Below are 26,163 nucleotides of genomic sequence, written 5' to 3'. Positions count from 1 at the left end.
TTTCCATTTTGGCGGATTTTATTCGTTTTGGAAACTCCTCACAACAGTATCAATGCAAAGTGCAGTTATTTCACATTCTTTTGAAACTATTTTGCAAGGTTATCTGAAACGACGATATTTTAGTGTGATATGAGCATTGATCTTTTTCATCTTTGATTCGTCTCCAAGCTTTGTTCATACTTGAAAACAGAGACGTACCTTTTATAAAATAAAATCGATGAGACTTTCAATTATGGCGAGAAAAAGTGAAGATATTATGGAAAAAAATTCCAAGACATTCAAAATCTTCATAACATAGAATATTAATTTTAGTTTGGGGTATATAAAACTAATTAATTCATTTCAATACCATCGGATTTCAGTTCAATCGGATTTCAGCTTTTGGTGTTTGGGATCGTCACCTGAATTATTTGTACATTTCCACAGGAAGAGATTGCATCAGCGCCTTTCTCGTGATATGAGTCGCAGACTGGTGCCTGATCGATCGTCATTGTTGGCATGTAGTGTCGCGCGAGACCCATAAAACATAATTGTCTGCAGTTTTGCAACCCCATTACTGAGCGCTAAGATTACAGACCAATTTACTGGATTAAAGACGATCAGATATTGTTATATCATAGTTGAAATCAGAAAGGCCAACCCTCCCTTGATCACCAGCGATCGGAAAAACCTTTCAGCTTTATTAAACTTTCAAAGACTAAGAATTATTTGGCGTTAATCTTGGTTTAACGAACGATTTATATTTTTTCGACCCGTTTCCGAGACGCAATTTAAAAAAAAATGCACAAACTCTAAAATTTCTTGGGAGTCATTGGATACACCAAATTATTCAAAATATATTTATTTGGGTTAGTTAATTAAAGTATTGCGGTTTTCGATCGATTTTTACTAAGTTTAAACGAAAGTAAATTTGTCTACGAGTGTGACAATCGTTGTAAAATTATGTACAGTTGTATATTGGAATTCTGATGCAGGTTATTCTCTCTGTCGCGGACGATCGATTTAATCATGTCGTTCTTTATAAAGAAACCTTCTCCTGTATAGATCTACCACTGCAGTCAGGCATCACCGGCGCTTGGCAGTTCAGCGGGGAAAGACATCAGAGGCTGCCATGCAGGACTAGAGCTGGTTACTCTCTGACAAATTGAAAGAAGGACCGAGGGAATGCGATGCCTAATGCTGTCATACAAAAGTTTAGATCCCTCCGGAGACAGACCCAAGACCCCCGCTCTCTCGGAGTTTGTATGTGGGCCATGCAGCCTCAGCCGCGTGTACGCAAGGAGCACCGTTTTCTGTTCAGTGTGCAAGGAACTCTTTTGTTTCAACTGCTCCAAGCTCCATCGGATGAAGGAATGGTCACAGAATCACGCTATAGTCATCTTAGACAATGCCAGTTCACAACAACTGAAAAACATAGCGTCACAGCAGTGTTCCAGACTCTCACAGCGCCCCAACCGGTGGGCCCGGCGAGCGCCGCTCAATGAGGGGTTCGAATCGAAATCCAAGTATCTGAATGCCTTGGCTACCAACCACGATCACGAAACGGATGACCTTGAAAATGAAAGGTACTGTCCGGAACATCAACTAATTTACTGCTCGAAGTGTAAGGACTCCCACAAAGAGTGTAAGAAGACACTTTCGATCACTTCTCTGGCAGATAAAATTCTGAAGAAAGGCGAAATTTCTCAAGTCATTTCGGAATACCGGAAGTTCATCAAATTTTCGGAAATTATGGTGAATGACCGTTTAAACCAGATAAAACAAATCGAATCTCAAAGAAACGATATATTTCCCACCATTCACTCAATGAAGAATCAATTTGGGCTTATGGTGACCGATAAAGTTCAGATTATTGAAAACGAAGTAAACGAGAAAATAGAAAGTAACGTAAAAAACATTCGCCTTTACATGGAGAAATGTAAGCGAGCCAAATATCTAGCACAATCGGACCTCGACAGCTTCCTCTCGGTGATTGACAAAAAAGTACCAGGACCAATCGTAAAATCTTTCTTCCGTTTAAGGACAAAGTACCCCATATACGAGAAGTACCTTAAAGACTTGTACAACGACACAGAATACACATCGTTCCAATTTGTGCCAAACGAGGAGGTTCTCTCTCTGCCTTCTATCGTCACCTCTGTAGGGATCATCAAAGAGAGCAAGAGTTCGTCGGCATTACCCCCTTTTATGTCTACAGACAATGTCAAGCCTTTCGATCAGCGGTCGCTATTTCACCGGAAGCACGGCGACATCCGGTTGTTCGGACTGGGTGTTCTCGGGAAGGGCGGAATCACGTCCATCAAGTGTACGGCGAACGAATACGTCATGGCGGTGGCTCGGAGCACCTGCGAGTTTCGTGTGTTTACATCACGTGGCTGGACAGTAGCCCGCTGGGAGCTGTCCTCTCTACCATGGGACTTCACTATCATATCTGAAAACGAGGTTGTTGTTACTCTGCCAGGCGAGAAAAAATTAGTTACCTTGAAAGTTGACTTTACTTTACGGAAGGTTACACTTGTCAAGGAAACCACCTTGACCGAGGCATGTTGGAGTGTAACTGAATGTAAGGGCAATCTAATAGGGACTTTCGCACCATTTGAGTCTGATGCGCATTTGAAGGTCATGACCTTGGACGGAATAACGGAGAGAAAAATTGTGATTACGGACTGTCCAGTCCCGTTCCGAGCCCCTCAGTACGTGTTGTACCACGGGGACAGAGTGTTTATCTCCGACACGTTTTCGCACGCGCTGATCGCCGTGGACCTTCAGGGGCATGTGACGTTTGCCTTCAGGAGTGCCGAGTTCGAGAACCCCGCGGGTTTGTGCGTGGACTACCAAGGGAACGTGTACGTGTGTGGAAAGACCTCACGGAACGTGTTTCAGGTCACGAAGGAGAACGAGGTCAGGGAGATCCTGTCCCCCAGCGAGTGTTCCTCGCGGCCCTCGTGTGTCAGTCTGTCGGGCGACGGCTCTACCCTACTCCTGGCCAGTACGGACTCAAATGTGATTAAAACATTTCAAATGAAGTAATAGTAACAGGTTAGAACACAGGTACGGACAATTGTCACCTAATCTTTGATCTCGAGCTCAAAAATGTTTAAGTGAGGATTTCAAATGATATTTTGTAAGTCGGCAGTTTCTCCGGGTTCTACAGAATCTAAGAAAGTGAATCACCGAATTTCTTGTCGATATTAAGATAGCTTGATGGTCCTTGCCAAATTTTTAGACTTTATTTATCTCCTTTCGAAAGAGGGCTTTAAATACAGCTATGGGAAAAATTTCAAGCTTGAAATTGTTGACCACCCAGCCTCTCTAAGGATGTTTTCTATAGGTATTCTGTGGATTCAAGGCTGGCACGAGGATGACGTAATGATGTATGTTGATTAATTGTATACAAAATACTTTGTTGACAAAATATTGACGGTTTTTATTGTTAATTAAGTTTTAAATAAATAAACTGTCTTTCAAAGGTTTTCACAATGCCTCCTCTATTAAAATGGCCATAAAGTACAGTTTTTTTTTATCGATGCAAACTGATACCTCTGACAACAATAACAATAGATGCCCTCTTTCAGCCAGTGATAATATTTTGCGAACCCGTTTGCGTGAATTGTAAGGATTGAAATCACCGTATGAGCTTCCGATAAACCTGATATGCGCCTCAATGAGTATACAATCTTGTTCTGCATGAAAATGAATACATGTTATTTGTGTCCAATTGATAAATACCAATACTTTCTACAGTGTAGTCTGGTAATGAACTTTATTTAAACAATATTTTATTATGTAAAAAAAATATAACATAATAGGATTGGGCAGCAGGCAATCTGCCTATTTGAGCCCTCTCCTTTAACAGTCAATTTGACTGTAAGGTAATGAACTTCACTCTGACAGGGGAGTTTATATTTTTAGATTCTATCATACTCACTTTTTAATCTAATACTTTATTCCCCGTATACATAGTTTGACATCATCTCTAATTCAAAAGTAAATGGAATCTTTAAAAAAAATCCTAGAATTACAGAGTCTGATTTGTAAGACGTAGCGAATAATATCAAAGATCTACTAGTAGATCTGAGAAATCTGATCGTGCAATTAGTCACTAACTTTATCATTTATTTATTTTGTTTATACCTTACTATGTTGTTCCTTACCTAGTATTTCAGTATCTTAAGATCTTAAAATGAATCTTAATTTATTAGGAAAAATCCAAATTTTGATTGTGTTCTTCTTGTTCAAACCATGTGACTCGTCAGACATAATAGAACATGTCTCTATTCCACCTGACTTTATATAATGTCGTAAGGCTTTCCTATTTACACAGTCGAATTCGTAAAATGTGGCGAATAAGATCAGAAATCTGGGAAATCATTTTTTTTGTTTTCATTTGCTTTTGTTTTCCTTAGGTTTTATCGTTTTTCGTTTTTTTAGTTGTTTTTTTTAAAGGGGGATCGTTCACTTCCTCTGGATTCTGTTTATATCAGACGCTAGGGGATCCTGTTCATGGCCCATAGGTGTCCCACGGAATTCGCCAGGAAAACCCCCACAGAATTTTAATAGCAATTTTAATTAAGCAAAATAGGCGTTTACTTTATGTAATAGAATTAAAATTATTCAATACATTTAAAATTTCAAGCTTTGGCTGTACACTGAACTATTTATAAATCTACAACACAAACAGAACACTATATATATTTTTCAGTTAGTCTTAAAATATCAGGTAACGTTTGTATTTTTCTGTGATATATATAGATTTATGCTGGATTACTACTGTTTTTACGAAAGATAGTTGTGTTTAGTTGTTACCTAGGTCGTGAATTAATATTATGTACAGAGGCATCAAAAAGTCCCCATATAGCTGGTATTCACCGCAGTGCTGTTATGTATTTCCTGACATCAAATAGAATTTCTCTACTCCCGTAGGCAGAAAAAATACTCCTAAGTCTCGGGAATCAGCTGTCGTCAGTGATAGAGGACACGTGGGAATTCAACAGACAATTAGGCAGTTTGTTAATGAACTACAGCTAAAAAAATCATAAATCAACTGCGTCAAAAATAAATTAGAAAAGATTGTATGCGAGTTTCTATTTTAGAAATTTGAACGTTATTATCTTTAGTTTTGAAGAATTTCAATTATTTATGAATTTCATTCTTTCAACATTTGGTATAGGCTTAAAGAAAACGAAACTGTAATGGAATGGTTCAGCATTTACTACACATGTTCCTTTATAAAGATATATTATTAACATTTAGCGGAAAGATCTTTTAACAAATCAATAGACGTTTTTTTTTTTTAAATAAAAGAAGATGGATGGACAAGGCGTGTAAATTGCCCATACACGGTCGGACAAGCTACTGGAAAATTAAAGTATCAATAAATCTGATATTTTTTAATAAATTGTTTTAAATAATATATATTTAACAAATCATTGATTTTTAACCTATAGATATGTTCAATACTTGGAATACGTTGACTCAAACAGGCGTATACTTATCAAAACTTGCAAATACTGTCATTTTTTAGAACTTCAAGGCATTTTCTTTTATAGAGTGGGTCTGTGCTCCATATTTTTCTTGTAGTCTAAATAAGGTTTATTGGAAAACAAACCGATTTCAGTCAACAAAAACGTGGAGAGATGACCCATTATACATTGAATTATTTTGTATCCCAACAGTTGAACGTTTTGAAAAAATAATACAAGTCCGTTAGTTCGTAGCCAAAGTCACGCATCGTATTTAAACAGCCCAATTTGTTGTCTCTGAAATGGCTCAGTGGTTAGAGTACCTGACATATGCTAATCTTATATATCTAGGGTTCTTATGTTATGGGCTCGATACCACCAAAATTTCAGACAATACGTGTATTTTTTTCTTATCTTTTGTAAAATATATTAAAAACTGACTATAGTTAGAAATCGTGCTTTTGCAAACTTGTATTATAATATATTTGAATAAATTTAATTTGGGAAAAATAAATTAAAAATTGTATTTCAAAACCAAGCCGAATTGGCATTTGCGCCATCTTATTCCTTCATCTTCTTAAAAAGTATTTATTAGACATAAAGACATGAAAATCTCGTTAGTACCGTAACGATTTTGAAATTTTGAACAGACCAGAATTTCTTTAGAAGTTAGATTTCAATATTAGAACTCGCTATCTCGAAATTACTACTCCCAGTTGATTATTCTTTTAAGAATTGAGATGAACTCAAGCTGGGGTGGTATTTGTTGCCGAGGAAATTTCCTTTCAAAGATATACTCTTTGTGTATTGTTTCCATAGATATACGCCTCCGCGTGATTTAATCAAAATCGGATTTTTATTAAATTGAAATTGATTATTTTATCCGAGGGAAAAATCTCAAGATACAAAAGGTGAACAGAATTCAATGATTTCAATTTATCTGATTCAATTCATATTCATTTCCCCGCAGTATTTTTCTCCCTAAAAAGAATAATAGAACAGTCTCTTGGTATTTCATTTTTTCAGGCTTAAAAAGAGTTGAAACTCTGTCCTCTTTGACGATCTAAATAAACGCGCATCAATTTTTTAACAGAGGTACTGGTAATCATGCGCCCGAAGAACCTGTTTCTTTCCAGGTGGGAGGAATGCACTGCTATGCTTGGTCTTGCTCAAAGTAACGAACTTTGTTAACTGTTTGCTAGAGTTGTGTTCAGGATTGTTGCAGCTACTTTCTGCTTGCTTTGATATCGCTTACATTTTACATAATATAATCTACCATATCGTTTAAGATTGCTACAACTAGCTAGCATTATTAGCATTAGATCTACACTGTTTTCCCCTCATTTGTTAGATTGTAATGAATTTACACATGCATTATTTCAGCTTATGTCCATGTAATGGACCGGTATCTCTTGTGTATGGTGTTTCAATGGGGCCACTCGCACCATCGCAGTTTCGCCTTTTGTGCGAAGATGCTAAAGTGCAAAGGTGTGAAGGCGAAAGAGCGAAGTTGCGAAGGCCTGAGCAAAAATGCGAAGCGCGAAGATTCGAAGTGCGAAAGCAAAGGAGCAATACGGTTTTATAGCTCCTTTGCCTTCACATCTTCGCGCTTTCGCCTTCGCCTTGTTTTTTCTCTCTCTCGGTCGATTACATATACGTGCGTGGTTTGCCAATCTTTATACTCTCGAATGTTATTGGTACGCATGCGCTCAGAGAAAGTGTGGAGGTGTAACGAAGAATTGTGACCCGTGTTGAAAATTGACCCGGGGGTCAGTTTTTAACGTTGAATATTGAGACCAAAGGTGTTGAATTAAGACCCCAATCCGTTGAAAATTGACCCGCATCGTGGAATTTTGATCATGAAACCGGTTCAAAATTAAACAGCAAATAAGCACAAACTAACAAATCAATATATATAACTTTGATTTATTTAGCATTTATTAAATATTAATTCTTCAGATTTACATGTTTTAGCACTCGGACGAAAAAATGAAACAATTCAATGATTATTTTTCGAATTGACATATTATCCCTTATGTATTAACTATTTTATTCGTAGTTTACTATTCGCGTATCACAGCTGTTTTGTGTGGTATTTATGTTTCAAAGATATTGTTTTAAAAAGAATATTGGTATATTTAATTACACGATAGACTAATCAAGTTAAAACCTGATTTTTTTTTTTATATTTGCTGAATATGTGTACAAATATAAATTATAAGTACAAATTTACAATATGTCATATTGTTTAATTCTGGTTTTTACACTCACCAACTTGGCAAGTACATCTGAAAATTTAAATTGTGATATTGTTCATTGTAAATTTTCTTGGTGAGTGTTACAATAGGACATATTGTTAATTCAGTTCTTGCACCTACTCAGTATGTCAAAACTAGGATTATCTAAATCTTGTATATACACTCGACCAGTAAATTTACATATGACGATACGATAATCTTCATAGAAGTTTTGTTAAAGAAAAAAACCCCCAGCAATTATCTTTTTGTTTAAAAATTAATTTCCTAACACTGTTAATTTTATTATTTCGGAAATGTTCATGCATACTCTTTCCTGAAAAATACTGCATTAACTATATATATCTTAAAGCCGATTAATTTTGCTGTGAAAAATTGATATTTGGATAAATCAGGGTGTAATTAAATATGATGGACATGATTGAAACAAATCTTTACTTTTTCTAGGCATAAAACTTTTTGCAAATTGGAATGTATATAAAGTTTGCAACCTACAGAATTTTGTACAGAATGACAATGATGACATGCTGCAGTTATTTTCTGAGCGTACGTGATATGATCGTCTGAGCAGTTGCAGATGCAAAGAGTAGTGCAAAGTACATTGTAATTCGGACTTGAAGCATTTGCAATTCCCAATAATGAAATTTTGCTTGTATAGTTTCCAAATAGCTTTGATTACAAACACTTAACAGAAGTTTATTAACCATTGTTGTTTTCGTCAATGAAATGATCATGCGTCGGGGTCGGAGTAGGTGGCGGACCTTCATATCACAGGCACCTACATTATCAACAAAGAGGGAATATATTTTAAATTATGAGAAAAATATATAACATTGGGTGCCTGTGTTTAAAATTTAAACGTAGTTAATGAAATTGAAAACTCAAAACAATAGCGATCAATTGTAATTTTAAAAAAAACCTACATGCAGGCATTTGCAGATTTGATATGTAAGATTGCATACTAGTGCTCAATATGATCGTAAAGTAGATGAAAATATGAATAATGGGTAGCAGATAAAATAAGCATACAAACAAAACAATGGTAAATAGGTACATGTAAGAAGAGAAAGAATAAAAAAGCAAAACCCATTTTCAGATACATCATTTGACTTACTTATTATTTTTCAATCTTTTAGTATTTGCAATATATTAATATACAGAATTTAGGCAGTGTTTTCAGCATAAGAAATATCACTGTCTCTAGACAGCAATTAATAGTATCGAGTTATAGGTTTTAGAATGCCCATATTTGATATGCAATAAAATAGACTTTTTCTTTCTATAACATTTTTAGGACATTGAACGGAAAAAAATGCATTTTCAATATGAAACCCACAATTTTTGGAAAAACATTATCTAATATAAAATCTTAATAAAGGTCAGCATTTAAACTTCTAGCACTATTCTCTAATTGACAATGGATGATATTTTCCATGCGATTTTCCCTTTTTCTCTTATTTGACATATGTACAGTTTATTTATCATTACATCTTTCCTAATCAAATAGTTAACTGTTAATTTGAGTGACTTTTTTCAGGTGTGTTATTCCACGTGCACCTTAAGGGATAAGTAGTTTCAGGTCAGAGGGTCGCAGATGTTTTCAAATCCAAATGGCGCACATGAGAAGCAGTCCATTCAACAAAGCTAAGAGCTATTTCTCTATTACGATCCTAAAACACAGCCCCGAATATCGCTTGCTGAATCCATGTCCTGTTGATGAAATGTTTAGGCATCGATTTACAAAATAATTTACATACACTTATGAGCAGGTTGATCAATGTTAGTTTCATAGTTTTTGAATGTTTCAAAACCAGTGATTTTTTTTAAAGAATGAAACACTGTTGTTTGAAAATTCTACAGTCATGTCAATAGTTTCATGCACAACATCCTTAGGCACTTGTTTCTGCGATAAAGTTTACACGACTGTCTGATTGTGACGTGTAGTTTACATGTAAATTATGGTGTATACAATAGGTGCCTGTGGAATACCCATTAAAATTTCAAAAGGAAGCAACAATATCATACAGGATATTTTAGTAAAACACAGCTATATGCAGATTTTATTACAAGACTGGTTTTGCGATACGATAAAAGGAATAATACCAAATGCAATGAAAAATGTACCAGCATGAATTCATACAAACATTCATAGCAGGTGCGATGCATTTCTTTTGTCTTTACACCAGTCATTGCGTCATTGACACCCCGGCAATGATCTTGTTTCAAATCCTTTATTAAATGGTGCATCAATAATATGATATACGGTAATATGTGTGAAAGCGCCCGTCATAGTTCTGCCATTAATCAATGTATAATTAATTACATGCATGCAGTAAAATAAGGGTATATGTTATTTGATAATTTCTAATTGTTTTGTTTTTTGCTTTGGGTTTGCCTATTTGTTTCTTTTCCCAGGATCTGTACTGTAGGTCACGTGTATCCTGTTTTATTTATCTGACGATAATATTACAAAATTCACGAAATCATATAAATTTTTTTTCTGAATAAATGGTTAAAAGTATTAAACATACATGTACACTTTAAAACTCGCTTACAGTTGTATTTCGTCATGGATATGTTTTGATTTTTTTTTTAATTAAAACGAGTTTATAAATTAAAGAAGAGGCCCATGGGCCACATCGCTCACCTGAACAACAGTTCCTTGTCTATTGCAGAAATTAAAATGTGAAACTCTTTAAAAATATTGTAAAACTCTCATATATTCAAATAATTAAACATACATTTAAAAAGGCCGGGGCCCAGGTATAAATAGCAGCTAATCACAAAATGAATGGGAAATTCAATTGCTCTGTAGATTACTCATCACAGCATGAGAAAGGTATCGGCAAAAATCTTTTACCTTAGCATTGATTAAAAATTAATCCATCACATGAATAACACTGTTGGTGTGATAATTATTGAAATTTATTAAAAACCTAAAGTTAAAATTATCACATTGCTTTTAGTTCCACATAAGAATTTTCATGAGTCCGCAATAAAGATGCATAATGTCCCATCTATGGTAGATAAACTGTCAAAAATGCGAGTTAATTCATATGCAAAACTTACTATTTTATTAATACATCTGGGTTATATTTGATATCTCCCAAAAATTCCTGTGCCGAAATTTAAATCAAGCTTCTCTCCTTCCAATGGTGTGAGCTACTTTACTCTGCACATTCCACTAGCCACCATAGTTTTGTATGTGATGTACGAAACAACACAAGCGATGCTGACATTCTTCAATCTTCAGTTTCCCGAGCCTGATATATCAAAAAGTCATCAAAATGTGGGTCACTGTTCTAAGAACTTCGTAATAAACCCATTACTGTTTTTCTCAACAGGAACTTCATTAAAATCCCAACTCAGTGTGTCAAAAGCTAAAAAATGTTTCTCCACGACATTTACTTACTTCCAAAGCTGGAATATTCATTTCTCTCTGCTTATTGTGATGTCCTTCCATTTCCCTCCAATTTCACTCTGGTTCCCAGTTCCCACCACATGATAATTAATATGGGGTAAATAAGGGGTATATGAATTAATGTTTGCATGTAAAAGCAAATGAAAGTTTTATAAACGTTGTATTTGAGTTCTCAACAACCAGCTGTTAATTAGTGTTCATATTTTCTTCTCACATCCAAATGACCATCTACTGGGATTTTAATCAGTTGAATGAAAAATATCCCTAGAGAACCTCTGATTATTCTTTGTAAGGGGGGAACTGCTAAATGTTACTTGGATCAAGTTTCATGCTTGAAACCATTATTGTTTCAGGGATGCCATATATCAGTATTGAAATGTTATCATATATGTTACAAAACAACATAAATAAATTAAAAAATGATCAAAATCCCTCCATATGAAAATTTATACAGCCCCTCATAATAGATTGGGTTTTCCCCAGTATGAAACAAAGCGGACGATCCACATGTAATGTTTACTCTTATCAGCATCACCGACAGTGATGGAGGTAGCCCCGCCTTTTTGCCCTTATAGGCTTAATTGTCTACCAGGTGGCAGAAAATCTAGGTCGAGCCCGGCCAGTTAACAATTAAACATAAAAGGAGCCTACTTTTTGGATATCATATCTTGAGATCTATGATCCATTAACTGACCAATTTCATTATCTAAGCCCTCAACGTTAAAAAAATAAATAAACTATAAATAATTATAAAAAGTGAACGAGTCTCACTTTGATCTTGATATGAGGATAAATCAAGTTAATGAGATGCGTTAAGGGTAAAACCACTAAATTGTACCATTATATTTCTTTACGATGCTCACACATTGTAGCATTGTAGTTATTGAAGATTTTCAAAAATTTTCCATATATGTTTGTATGTTAAACTATAACTCCTCTAAGGACCCCAGTATTGGTAGGGGGTGGTTTTAATAATTTGGAATCTACACTGTTAAAGGATAGTTATAATTATTTTCAATAATAATTTCACAAATAGAAGCAGCATAGATCTTTGAAAGAATATTTAAAACATATTCCATATATTTTTCTATGATAGACTTTGAACCCCTTTTGGGGCCCCAATTTTAATCCGGGGGTCACGATTTTAAAAATTTAGAATTAAGACTATCTAAGTAACCTTGTATCGTAATATCACAAAATGTAGCAATGTAGTTGTTGAGAAGATTTTTAAAATCAATATTTCACTAAATATCTCTATTTTAAACATTGAACCCCTCCCGAGGCCCTCTGTATTGGTCATTGATTTTACAATTTAGAATGAGATTAACACAAGTTGTAGCTATGTAACATTTTCCTTATGTGTTTATATGTTGAACTTTGAACCCCTCTTGAGACTTCAGTATTAGTCCGAGTGTCAGGATTCTAACAATTTAGAATCTTCAGTGTCTAAGGATGCTTGCGCAGTATTCTCACAAACTTTAGCTTAGTGGTTCTTGAGAAGAAGAGTTTTAAACATTTCCCTATATATTTCTATTTTAAACTTTAAACCCTATTTGAAGCCCCTGTATTAGTCCGGGTGTCACGATTTTAACAATTTAGAATCTTTCCTATATATACAGGCTTTGGTGCTAATAATGGCGTTTCTAGTGCAGTGGTTCTTGAGAAGAAGACTTATTTTAACAGTTGGAATCCCCTTTTCATAAAGGATGCTTTGTACAAAGTTTACAGAGGGTATTGCAGTTCCTATGCTATTTTGCATAAAGAAGTCAAAATTACAGAATCCGATGTAAATCTTTTTGGCATGCGACATTGTTAATAAAGCAGTGTAGAATTTTATCTGAAAAGTTTGCACTAATTTTTAGAAGACCATGAAATGAATTTGAAAATTGTTACACATATCTATGAGGTGACTCCTCAATGTTGTAAAAATGTTGAAAAAAAAACCTGCCTCCTTGAAACAAAATTAATTTAATCTTAACGTTTAAAGTCAGACAAAACTTGAAAACTGCCATTACCGAATTTTGTTTCAAAGAAGCATATTTGTAAAAAATTAAACTTTTTAGAAAATATTATCGATACCTTTGAAATCAAACTTCAGCTCAGGTGAGCTAAAAAACACCGTTTTACAGAAGTCTCAACACATTAGAGAATTCAGTAATAAGCCAATTTTTAATGAATATCTTAACATATTTATTTCTATAAAATTCAGTGAAAGCAAGATTGGCGAATGGTGTTTAAAAAAAAAAATATACACAGAAGCTGGAAGGGTACTTACATAGACCAAAATATAGAAGCAAGTTCGTAGTAAGAAGGAGGAGGGGGGGGGGGGGGCGCAGGAACATCTCCCACCCTTAAAAGAATTCGACCTTTTTCTGTTTCATACATAAGTCGTGTTTTAAACAAAGTTTCATTGTGTCACAATCTTGGGTCACGACTCATCAGTATTCATTCTTCCCTTCAGGCACCCGCCTGTGGAATAACCTACCCGATCTTGCCAACGCTGGGGGCCTTCAATGCGGGGATCCAGAAGGCCGAACAAATACGAACTTGGTTTTTAATTGTAAATACAGACAATTAATCAAATGTACAGTTCTTTGTCGAGTAGAAGTTCGACAATAAGCATCCTCTGCTTTTCTGGAACAATATGTAAATGGGTATAAAAGGTGTTCATAAAGGGAAATTATACATAAAAAATTATCAGAGGATAGTAACTAAAATTGTTCATGAAAATCCATCCGGATTAAGATCTTGAGCTCGATCAGACAAGGGTGAAGGATGTTTTTTAAAGCTTATCTAGTTTCGGAAGCTGCGACATCATAAACGTTTTTTCAAACACTGTAAGTACATTTTCCTCCAGTGATTTTTGCAGTCGCTTTAGAGCAAAGCAAAATTTAAAATCGTACGTAGACATTAAAAATTTTCTAAAATGTGCATATTTCCCCAACAAATTTAGACATTTCAAAATCTAGATCAAGCACGTCCGCAGTGTGGATGCGCTAATTCAATCGTGTTGTTTTAGAAGTATTTGAACAAGAAATAGTGAAGAGAAAATCGCGCATACAAATAGAAACACCCAAGTTGCCTAGAGACCGCCAACATCAAATGGAACAGAGAGCCATCGAAACCAGTTTTAATTTGCATCTAAAGTAAAGCAATAAATTATGAATGAAAAAAAAAATTATGTTAGAAAGTTGTCAACAACTTTCAATTCCCAAATTAAAACTATGGCTTCCTTTGCCCCTATTTTAAAAATAGTGATATTCGTTTTATTGGACGTATGGGTGCTTCTTTATGTAAAATGTAGAATCTTCATAATTTTTTATTACTTTCTATTAATTATTAAAGACTAATTACTGTATTATTAAATGAAGTTTATTTTTTCTCCCGTAGGTTTAGAATACGACAAAATATGCATTTAGTACGTGTGTATTGATCGAGGAAATAGAAATGCACAACACCAAGCTTTTTAAAACTACGGTATATTGCAGTCTTGTGCAACAATGAATTGAACCTTCTGTGCAATAAATGATGTTGCGCAATTAATAATCATTCAAAATATTCCTCAACAGGAGAATTTGTTATCGCTATTAAAAATATAATATTAGAAACGAGTAATTGACAACAAATGTATCAATATTACTAGCATACACAGGGGATACAAATATTAGAAACTGTTCATTTTAAATATATAATTTGTGTGAACGATAAGGTGTCCACACAGATGACATAATATCTGTACAGCAAACAAGAAGTCACTTATGACTGTTTCAGATCGAGAGATGCATGAACGCATGCTCAAACATATGATGGCATTTACATAACTGAAATTTACAGAGAACTAGTCAAGTTAAAAATATAGCAATGAAAAGTTGTACATTGCAACCTAAAAACTGAACACAAATAAAGCCCTCGCTGAGATTTATGCATATTTTTTAAAAAGAAAAATCCAAAATATATTGCAATCAAATACAAAAATTAATAAATTTTAAAATATGCTAATCTCTGATTAAGGCCTTAAGTGTAGCTTGGTTTTTGTGTGAATTTGCTATTATTGGGTCACATTCTAACATCATAGTTTGTATATTTCAAATGTAGATCATAGTTTACAGAGTTTGGGTAACAATAAGTCCTATATACTAGATAACCTAAATTCGATGATGTCATTTGTGCAATGAATGGGTGCAAAGTATTTTAAGTAGTGGATCTAGAACGAATTTTTAAAATTTTTTGATTGCTTTTACTTGAATTCCTCTGAGGAGATTCGATGTTGTCATAGTAGTTGAATCAAATAATTTACTTTGTTTCTAATCTTATGAAAGATAATCCAGTCAAGCAGACTTCCTCAGTATGCTTTATGCCTCTGAGACCATAATAAAAGGGAGTTTTTCGCTGCTCAATGTTAGTTTTGAGGGGTTTCAGAACAGCTCTGAACTCATCATCAACACTGGACATAAAAGGCCATCTTTCAGAAGACTTGGAGGGCACAATTCAACTCTTACGAAAGGCCACCAAATCGGTGAATAAAATTCAAGATTGATGAAAATATTTTTATTTTAAACTGCTAAATCAGATACCTTTTTGGGGCACCCTTAACATTACATACAGAAATATGTGTTCTCATCACTTGATGAAATTCCTCATCATTATGCATGTACATACAGATAAGAATTGGACAGATTTCTCTTTCTGAAACAAACACGTTTCCATTATGACATTATTTGATTAACTATTTTCCTCTTAACCTCAGTTAAACTACAAGTTATTCTAGATCCTTTCAGACCATTGGCCTCATTGGGTTTGGACTTTTATAAAAAAATTCTGTCCCAAGATATCCTCGATTCACATTTTGCTTAATTATTGATATTTATAAATACCTCATGGTTCAAACAATGTTCATTTAAAAGTATGAAATTTTTTCAAGATTTTTCAGTTGAAACGCCCCTATTAGCTTATCAGGTTTCAATATACAGCTAATAAATGTGATTGCAGTAAGCCTGGATGATAATGTTGAAAAATTGCGCGATGTATTCCTAGTGACTTCCGAATGGAAAAAGATGTTAAAATTCCCCATTATAAATCTCCATAGACAATCCTTTTTCTTTATTGTGAATTATTAGAAGGGAAAATGATAATGTGTGAATGAATTTATCTTGGAAAACTTCCCTTACATCGATTTCAATTGCACTTCTTTCACAGGTATGTGTATTTTTATCAAAAATTGTCCAAATGTGCAGCATAAATATCTTGGGACAGACTATTCTTTTTTATGCCTGGTTTTTGTAGTCGTAGGGATATGAGAGTCATTGACTTTCACTGAATAGGACACCAATCAATCTTATGCTAGCTCCCAGCATAAGCAGGTAACCAATGTCAGCTGGGTGGACAGAGACAATAAAATACACATCAAGAGCCAACATCAGAATATGTACCACCGAGCTATGTCCTGATATAAAACAAGACATTGTTAATGACTCTGACCAATTTATGTAGAGAACTTTTTCCTCCTGCCCTAACCGACTTTTTCCATCCCCCCCCCTCCTCACACTTCGATCAGATCGTCCCGGCTGATCCTCCCCCTGCTGTAGGGGGTGGTGTATCCTATAGTATCCACTCTACAGAATTCACCAGTGTCCAGGTTTTTGGCCATCAGCTGTTCAGGGGCAATGTTAGGTGTCACATGTTGGATGTACACGCTGGAGACACAGCAGTCCTGTAAAATTTCTCTTTGATTGTATCACTGTCTCTCAGAGAGAGAGAGAGAGAGAGAGAGAGAGAGAGAAAGAGAGAGAGATGTCTCTGAGAGAGAGAGAGAGAGAGAGAGAGAGAGAGAGAGAGAGCAATGCTTGCCAATAGATGAGTTGCTAATTATTAGTCTATCTTTTATTATCTCATGTAAGATGCATGACAGACAAAAATGATGTTTACCTTGAGATACTGCAGAGTTGTGGAAGAAATCTGTTTGCAGCCATTGAGATAAATTTCCTGTAGGTAAGGACAGTTGTTGGCAATACAGAAGATGGACTTGTCTGTGATGTTGTTCACCCCAGACAACACAATGAAGGCGAGGTTCTGACAACTCCCGCTGACGGTACACACACCTGTATCTGTTACCTGTGCAGGTGTAAACATTCAAAGGTAGACAACTCATACTAACTGGAAACACTCTTAGTAATTTATAACAGAGAGGGAGGAAACTTCTAAATCCAACACCATTGTTTGAAAAATTTCAGATTTGAAATTTGTAGAGAACAATAAATAATCTTACATCCTCCAAACTTTCCTGACACAGAATCTCTATTATTTGTCATACCTGTACTATGCAACTAAGTTAGCATGCAATGACTATTACCTTGCTGCATCCTTTGATGCCAAGCCTCTGTAGTTTGGGGGTGTTTCTGGCCAGCAGTTCCATGAAATGGTCATCTACACAGCTGACTCCTCCCAGGTCAAGGAAGACCAGACCATGACAGTGGGTGGCGGCCGCACACAGAACGTCATAATTTATCTGGGGTCAAATATCAGAGGTCAAATATTGAATAACATACAAGTACAAAGGTCAAATATCCAAGGTCAAATAGTGAACAACAAACTTATGTCAATTGCAAGTAGTGAACAACATACACAGGTCCAAATATTTATCTATAGGACTAAAAAAAATAATTCTATGATGAGGAAACTTTTTGCTCTTGAATATATCAATGATAATAATACATATGTATTCTATATTAAACATCTGCATTATTCCAGGCAATGTGAATTATATATAGGATTATCTTCCTCTTAACCATTCTATAAAGACAGAAATGAACACAGCAGTGGTACCTTCTTTGAGGACAGGAAGAGTTTGTAGAGATGAGGGGCCCTGGCCGGGTCCTCCAGCAGTGGAAGCAGGGTGTCCCCGGTGAACATGTGACACATGCTGATGTTGAGGATCTCCAGGGACGTACAGTACTGGCTGATCGCCCTCAGACCCTCGTCCGTAAAGTCCGACTTCCTCATCCCACTCAGATCAATCTCGCTCAGACTTGCACCTCTCTTCTCCATGATCTACAAGGACACAAGGGGCTTGATGTACACACTAGCTAGGCTAAATGTCCCAAAAGATCTAGGCTGAATGTAAACACTTAGGCTATATAGCACATGGATTAGAATCAATGTCATACAAGGTTTATTCTCAATGTAACACGAAGGCTAAGCTAAATATAACTCAAGGGCTAGACTCAAAGTAATACCAGGCCCAGGAGCCATAAAATTTAGATGAGCTTGCTTTTTGATCTCAGTCTCAGATTTTAGTATATATTATTTTTCTCGTAAAAATGAGACTGAGATCAAAAGTAAGATTGTCTAAGTTTTATGGTCCAAAGCCAGAGCAAACGGAACTCAATGTTGTCCTTAATTGAAGTAAATTCATACACTTTAAATACACATGCAGGCTATCAAGGACTACTAAAAAGGTAAAGAGTAATAGCATTCAATTCAAAGCTGATCTCAAATAATAGATATATTTCAAAAATATCTGATTGGGTGTATGAACAGTATAAATGAGTACCTACCTTTGTAAAGGTTTCATCATCCAGGCAGGAGATTCCACACAGCCGGATGGTCTGGAGGTTCCTCAGTCGCTCCAGGGCTTCCACAAGGATCTCCTTGTCATCCAGCATGATCCCACACAGAGACAGATTTGTCAGGGTAACGGGGAGTGTCCAGAGCGACTGGTTGTCTGGACTCTGACTCAGACGGACACAGTACGACAGGTCTAGCTTCCTCATGGAAGTACAGTTCTGTGTCAGCTAGTGATATTGAGAGAATACTTGGGGAATTATCTTTTGTTTTGTGAAAGATATTTGATATTGTATAATAGGATGCTTCAAAATCATGTGTTTTTACAGCAAACTAATTTCTTAAAAACCCAGGTAGCATTGCTTTCACTTTCTCTACTGAAGAAAATCAGTTTTCAGTACATGTAGTACATAAAAAGTTATTCAGTCAGTACTAAGCCTGTTCATATGTAGTAAAAACACAAAATTTTGTTGATCTTATAAATCAACGAATAATAGAACATACCTTCAGCATTGAATCCCCACTGATTCTAGGACAACCGTACAGGTCGAGTCTAAAAGAGATCAACAGAATCTTCATCAAGTGTGTATTGACTTCATGAAAAGAGAGATAACTCTTCCACTGATAAAAGATGCCTATTTTCTTATTTAGTGTTCAGTTCAAATGCATTTACCTCACAAGATATTATATAAATGTGTGCGTATAAATTTTATAATTCAGAGCTTATTTTACTAGTTGTTATAAGTAAAGCAAAGTTTTACATGGCTGATGCTTAATTTAAATCACTTCAGTTGCAAACTTAATTTGAATTTAACCGGGTCCATTTAACACAGGAATTGTGTTTGAAGAGTAAATATTTGATACTTTTTAAAAAATGTAAATCAATCTTTTATTTTTCATTTTATTCTAGGATGCTATTGCGAGACATAATTTTTTAAGACCATGGCCCCATGCTTTGAAACTTACAAAATGGAAGTTTGTCAGTTTGAAGTGAAGAATCAGAGAGACAGACAGATACCTGTAGACAGACCAAAAACATCACAAACCCCTGAACTCTGGGACACATAACAACAATAATCAAACAGAAACTACTGTATAACAAATGGAAACTATGTAAGTAAGGAAAAGGAATTAGGATAGGTGTTCAGCTGTTTCCACCTCAGTGTTCACTTACACTTCTAGATTGGGACAGGAAGTGGCTATAACAGACAGACCAGCATCATCCATGGTGTGGGGGGCAAAGTGAAGCTCCTTCTGTAATAAATATGTACACTAAGGGATTATTTCATGTGCTTTCTCACAATTACATGGGCCATCATTAAACACACAGAACTACCATCTCATGTACTCTCTCACATTAACATGTACCATCATTGTCACAATTACATGGGCCATCATTACCGGTAAACACCAAATTAAAATCAAATGTACTCTCTTACATAAATATGTACCGTCTTTGTACAAAATTTCATATTTTTAATGCTAGAATAAATTCTTGTACTGTGAATTCCAATGAAAAAAATATGCTAGGAATTAACATCCATATAAAATTGCTAGAAGCTCATCCTGCTGATTCTAGAATTTTACTTCTGTTTTTGTTTTTAGTTGTACATCATATGAATATATCCTATGGGAATACATGAACTGATATTAAGCTATTTAAATGTCTCAATATAGTTCAGCTCTTGTGATTTTATTTTCTCAACATTTGATACAAATCACCAGGAATGCAGAATTAAGTACATGTACTCACCTAAAATTAGAAATCTACAGTATCCACCTTAAATAAGAAATCTACAATATCCACTTAAAATAAGAAATCTACAATATCCACCTAAAATTAGAAATCTACAGTATCCACCTAAAATAAGAAATCTACAATATCCACCTAAAATAAGAAATCTGCAATATCCACCTAAAATAAGAAATCTACAGTATCCACCTAAAATAAGAAATCTGCAATATCCACCTAAAATAAGAAATCTACAGTATCCACCTTAAATAAGAAATCTACAATATCCACCTAAAATAATAAATCTGCAATATCCACCTAAAATAAGAAATCTACAGTATCCACCTTAAATAAGAAATCTACAATATCCACCTAAAATAAGAAATCTACAATATCCACCTAAAATAAGAAATCTACAATATCCACCTAAAATAAGAAATCTACAATATCCACCTAAAATAAGAAATCTACAGTATCCACCTAAAATAAGAAATCTGCAATATCCACCTAAAATAAGAAATCTACAGTATCCACCTTAAATAAGAAATCTACAATATCCACCTAAAATAAGAAATCTACAATATCCACCTAAAATAAGAAATCTGCAATATCCACCTAAAATAAGAAATCTACAGTATCCACCTAAAATAAGAAATCTGCAATATCCACCTAAAATAAGAAATCTACAGTATCCACCTTAAATAAGAAATCTACAATATCCACCTAAAATAAGAAATCTGCAATATCCACCTAAAATAAGAAATCTACAGTATCCACCTTAAATAAGAAATCTACAATATCCACCTAAAACTAGAACTGTCCTAATGGGACTAATACCCCCGCTAGGCTAATTTCAAATGGGACAAATAATTGAATTGAATAATAATTAAGGTTTGGAACACATACAAAAAAAAAATTCTAGAATTGTAAAAAAAAAAAAATAGTTAACAAAGAAAAATTAAAATCAAAATTGTCAGAATTTCACTGTAAATACATATCTATAACAGTAATACATTTACAAATGTATGTATTTGATGATATATTTTTTTAATTTAATTGATTTAAAGAAAAACCAACAAAATGACAATAACCCCTCCCTTTGCAGTGAATAGAAATACCGGTAGCCAAGCGATGCTCTTCTGTTGATAAAACTTTCAATATCTTTCTAATAAGAGTCTTGACAGATGCAATTAGTTGTTTCAAATTTTCCTCACTTTCTCCTATGGCACAATTGAACTCCATATCAGAAAGTTGATCCCATAGGACTATGATTTTCTTTGATGAGCTTGTTAAATTTAATAAACTCCCAAAACATTACCATAATTACCATACTATGTAAAAATATGTAAAAAAGAAAATTTAATATTACAAACAATTTTAAAATTGCCAAAACACTACAATCATATCAGTAATTTTGAATTTCATTTAAATTAATGCCCAATAGGGTCACTTCATCAAATTACTTGACAAATAAATTTAAACAACCTCTAAAAATAGTTTAACTTCTTTATTAATAATTAAATTATTTATTTCCTTATAATGATAGACCTTTTGGTTTATATGAAACAGTTTTAAAATAGCCCCAAAACCATCACCCATTTTACAGATTATCAATTTGCCCTAAACACATGCTCCATCTGAACCATGGCTCAGATAATGGCTCCCTTGGGACAAATGAATTCAGCCACACTTGTCTTTGATGTTCTCATTAGCTCCTAAGAATTTATCATTGACAAACAAAAACTTTGCATTGTCAGTTGATAGAATACTTATAAAAAATATTTTTTTTTTATTAATTAAGACATAAAGACAAAAAACTCCATCTGGATGTATTTATATAAATATATTTTAGAGTGTTTTCTATTAATTAATTAATAAAATCTGTAAGGATTACCTCCCTTACTTTTCAACATATAGAATAAGGAAAATGAAAACTGTCATAAAATCATTAAATCTTGTCTGATCTTAAAAAAAATTGCAGGTGCACATCTTCAGATGGTGTTCAACATATGTACAAATTTTCAAACTGTTCCATGCAGTAATAAAAAATTCTATAGGGGGGACAAAGTTGCGTCTACAGACAGACGGACAGACGGACAGACGGACGGACAGACAGACGGACAGACAGACAGACGGACAGGGTGAAACCAATATACCCCCCTAAACTTCGTTTGCGGGGGTATAATAAGAAATCTACAATATCCACCTAAAATAAGAAATCTACAGTATCTAATTACAAGACCAACTCACCAGCTTGGGTCCGAGGGTTTGAGCGATGATAGAGAACAGTTGGTCATCATACTTATGGTTGCCCAGGCCAGCAACATGGAGAACTTGTACATCAGGGTTGTTTTGTAGCACGCTGAGAATTCCTGTAAAATTAAGTCAATATCAAGATCTTTAAATAAAGTTGATCTTGCATATTCAGATTTTTAAAAAATAAAATGAGGCCTTTTTTGTTATACATGTATTTAATTCAATCATAAGTAAAATTCAGCCCAGTGTGTGACTATAATGCAGTTCATGGCACTCTATACATCTACAAATTCTGTTCATGTGTGGGTAGATGAGTAGCTGCAGGTCTGTAGCTCCTGGTCTGAAAAATTCGGATGATCGACCTGGGAGCTACAGAGCCACCCACTGAAAAAATTGTGAATTTATTGCGCACAAAAGCATGAGCTAGTTTTGGACAAATTAACCTTCAGTTATTTATATGCAAAATCTGTAAAAACAATTAGTATCAATAAATTCTTCATGCAATTTACTACTCATTTCGTCACTTTACTTGCCTCAGACTCTCTCCAAAACATGCTACCGACCTCGGAAAATCAAGTATTTTAAATTTACATCGAGATCGAGAGTCGCAATTTTTATATGTAAACAAACTGCACCAATTCAATTTACGGGGCTGGTAATGGTGTTTAACAGACTATTAGAGTTAAGTAAAAAGACGATATCAATAGTAAATTGCATGAAGAATTTAATGGTGCTAATAATTTTCTTAGGATTTGCATATAAATAAGGTTAATCAGTCCAACACTAGCGCACGTATTTGTGCATAATAGATATACAATTTTTTCAATGGGTGGCAGTGTAGCTCCCAAAATCCAAATTTTTCAGACCAGGAGCCACATACCTGCAGCTAGTAGATGAGTACTTACCCCTAGAGGTCATTAAGGTACATCCCTTCAAGTTCAGCGTGTGAAGCGATGAAGATTTCACATTGCCGAGTCCTTTAGGTGTCAACTGGACCAGATTCTTTAATACAAGGCTCTCCAAAGACTTCTGTTTAAAGGTCACTGCCAAAACTCCGGCATCTAAAATTAAATAAAACTGTAAAAATGCACTTACTTCAAAATAGGGGAAAAGTGAGGTTTAAGTTTTAATAAAAATAAGATAATTCTTTTTTTATAAATAACAAGACAGTTACTTGTACTCAAGATCAACTCTGCGTTCATGCAACCCTGTTGTTTACTGGTATACATACATGTATTTAAATTTTACATTATCTGACTAAATGTGATCATTTGAAGTTTTAATAAAAAGGAATGAAACATTCACTTGGCTATCATTTTAAAAATGAAAATTGCATTAATAATGACCTGATACATCACATTTCTCAATGAGAATTGTCTTCAGTTGTCTCTGAGTGTTGGCAAAGGATTTCAGGAATTGGTCATTCACTTGAGAACAGTGGCTCAACTGAAGATGCTGCAGCGAGTTCACACACAGTTCACGGTTCACACACCCCAGTATATTAGGGGTCAAAAGGTTATGTTCACTGAGGCGAGTGAGCAGCAGTTCCTTGTAGATGCGAGGAAGTTTCCCCCTGATATTGGGTATGTCCTGGACATGGTTCATGATACAATGAATGCAACTGTCCTCCAGAGACTTCATGGTTATTGGATAGGGGATAGTTTTTAGGTTCCTTAGAATACACTTCGATAAAAACAATTTACTTAATGCTTTGTATGGGTATTTTCAAAAAATAAGATGAAGTTTCAGTGCTCATTCAATATCTTATTGATAGCACTAAGTTCCTTTATTAGTTTATTGTCATCCATGCTTGCAACACAAGAAACTCTGTAGAAAGAAACAAAGTATATTTAGTTTCAACATAAACAATACACAAAAAACATCTTTTATTTAGATAGATGAATTTAAACAAAACCTGTGAATGATCTGTTACAGAGTGAGAAAAGGGAATAAAATGATGGAGATTCAAAGCAGGCCCCACTGAATCTCTTATTAGTTGTTCTACCTACAGTAAAACATGGTTATAGCGAACCTGCTTATTATGAACTGGCGCCTACAATGAAGTGATTTTCATTCTCTGTGACTTTATTACACGTTTTAAACTTGACGGATGTAACGAATTACGCTTAAAACAAAAAGTAAAATTGTCCATCCCTGGCACTTTGTTATACGGGTATTTTTCTGTACTGAGCTATCTGTGATGATGGTGTAACAATTCAGTCTGACCATCACATCCCCCTCCTCTATGTGATCTTTGCCTAAAGATCATCGTCCCAGCTAGTTCTTTCCCTTGCCAGGAGGTATCCTGTCCATTCCAGGGGTTGGTCACACCACCAAAATTAACAGGAGCTAAGGAAAAAGTAGTTGCTGGACAGGGAATTACCTGGGACCCCTGTATTTCTAAGGAAGCTCCATCATGGAACCAGTCAGACTGATATATGCCCAAACTACTACAGATTATGTTTTTCTTGTTTTAATTACTGCTACAAATGTAAATTAATTTGTCTAAAACATGAACTTATAACTATCTTTAAAAGAATACACTTAAAAGTATCTTCTTGCAACAACTATTTGATTGAATGGTGGTGTTACTTAGAGAAATGGGCAGGCATAGTCTTCATAGGCTTCATCTATCCCTTAAGCCACTCATCTTTTGGTTCACAGTTGATGAAGGGTATATATTGCTATCTTTCAAGAGAATGTCTATAAATAAAGACCACGCCCATCACTTCTCTAGAAAGAATATACGTTTCTTATATCTAATGTTACGCTTCAAATGACATTTCACTTACTGTCCCTCAACAAATAGGTCATTGACAGTGTATAAATGATGCAGGATTCAGTCTCCAATGTAAACAGTTGACAAACGTATTGAATTTCGTATCAAAGGTCTCGATAATACATATAAAATCTCATAAAGTTTGTAGTTTCAACTTATATAACACTGTCATTATATTATGAAAAATGAGTATGAAGCTAAAATCACTTACGAATGACAATCCTGTTTGCTGACCGATTGTGCAAACCTAACTTATTTATAGCAAACTCCGGATTCTATTTTTAGTTTTATGAATAAGTCCGATCCCGACCTAAAAACACAGTCATTTACAATGAATGTTAACATCGTAACATTGGAATCAGTAAAGCCCTGATAAAAGTCTTGAAGATGTTCCGAGAAAATGATTTCATTTTTTGTCAAACAATTTAAATATATGAAAATTTAGGGGGGGGGGGGGTCTGGATTGGAAGTGGGCGGAGGAGTTGATGCATAAACATGGTGTCCGCAACTGGAATCTCATCAATTCACTATAGGTTGCTAAACATACACTTTAACATTATCTCATCGCCATTATTGAAGTTTAGAATTATGAAATGAGAAGGCAGTATGCTGTCATTTCAATGAACACATAGCCAAGCTGCGTGTATATCAACGAATAAAAAATATATAGAATGCGGTATTGAAAAGTTTTGAATTGG

General features: G+C 34.7%; 2 protein-coding genes across 2 annotated transcripts; one reads left to right on the top strand and one right to left on the bottom strand.

Moving 5' to 3' along the window:
* The first annotated feature begins 1,164 nt into the window (after positions 1-1,164).
* Positions 1,165-3,030, top strand: LOC128182310 (uncharacterized). The gene has a single exon (XM_052850892.1). It carries the CDS (start codon positions 1,165-1,167, stop codon positions 3,028-3,030), a length of 1,866 nt encoding a protein of 621 aa, XP_052706852.1.
* A 12,641-nt stretch (positions 3,031-15,671) lies between these two features.
* Positions 15,672-25,779, bottom strand: LOC128180986 (F-box/LRR-repeat protein 2-like). The gene is made up of 11 exons (XM_052849219.1): positions 25,677-25,779; positions 24,033-24,513; positions 23,592-23,747; positions 22,681-22,802; positions 19,873-19,952; positions 19,203-19,251; positions 18,692-18,928; positions 17,961-18,185; positions 17,488-17,643; positions 17,064-17,249; positions 15,672-16,848 (listed from the first exon to the last, which is right to left on the bottom strand). The coding sequence occupies exons 2-11, from the start codon at positions 24,325-24,327 to the stop codon at positions 16,678-16,680; spliced, it is 1,677 nt and encodes a 558-aa protein (XP_052705179.1). The 5' UTR covers positions 24,328-24,513; positions 25,677-25,779; the 3' UTR covers positions 15,672-16,677.
* Between the last annotated feature and the right edge of the window lie 384 nt (positions 25,780-26,163).

Source organism: Crassostrea angulata, chromosome 4 (genome assembly GCF_025612915.1).
Source record: "Crassostrea angulata isolate pt1a10 chromosome 4, ASM2561291v2, whole genome shotgun sequence".
Classification (NCBI taxonomy): Eukaryota; Metazoa; Mollusca; class Bivalvia; order Ostreida; family Ostreidae; genus Magallana; species Magallana angulata.
This window is presented reverse-complemented; position numbering and strand designations above follow the sequence as displayed.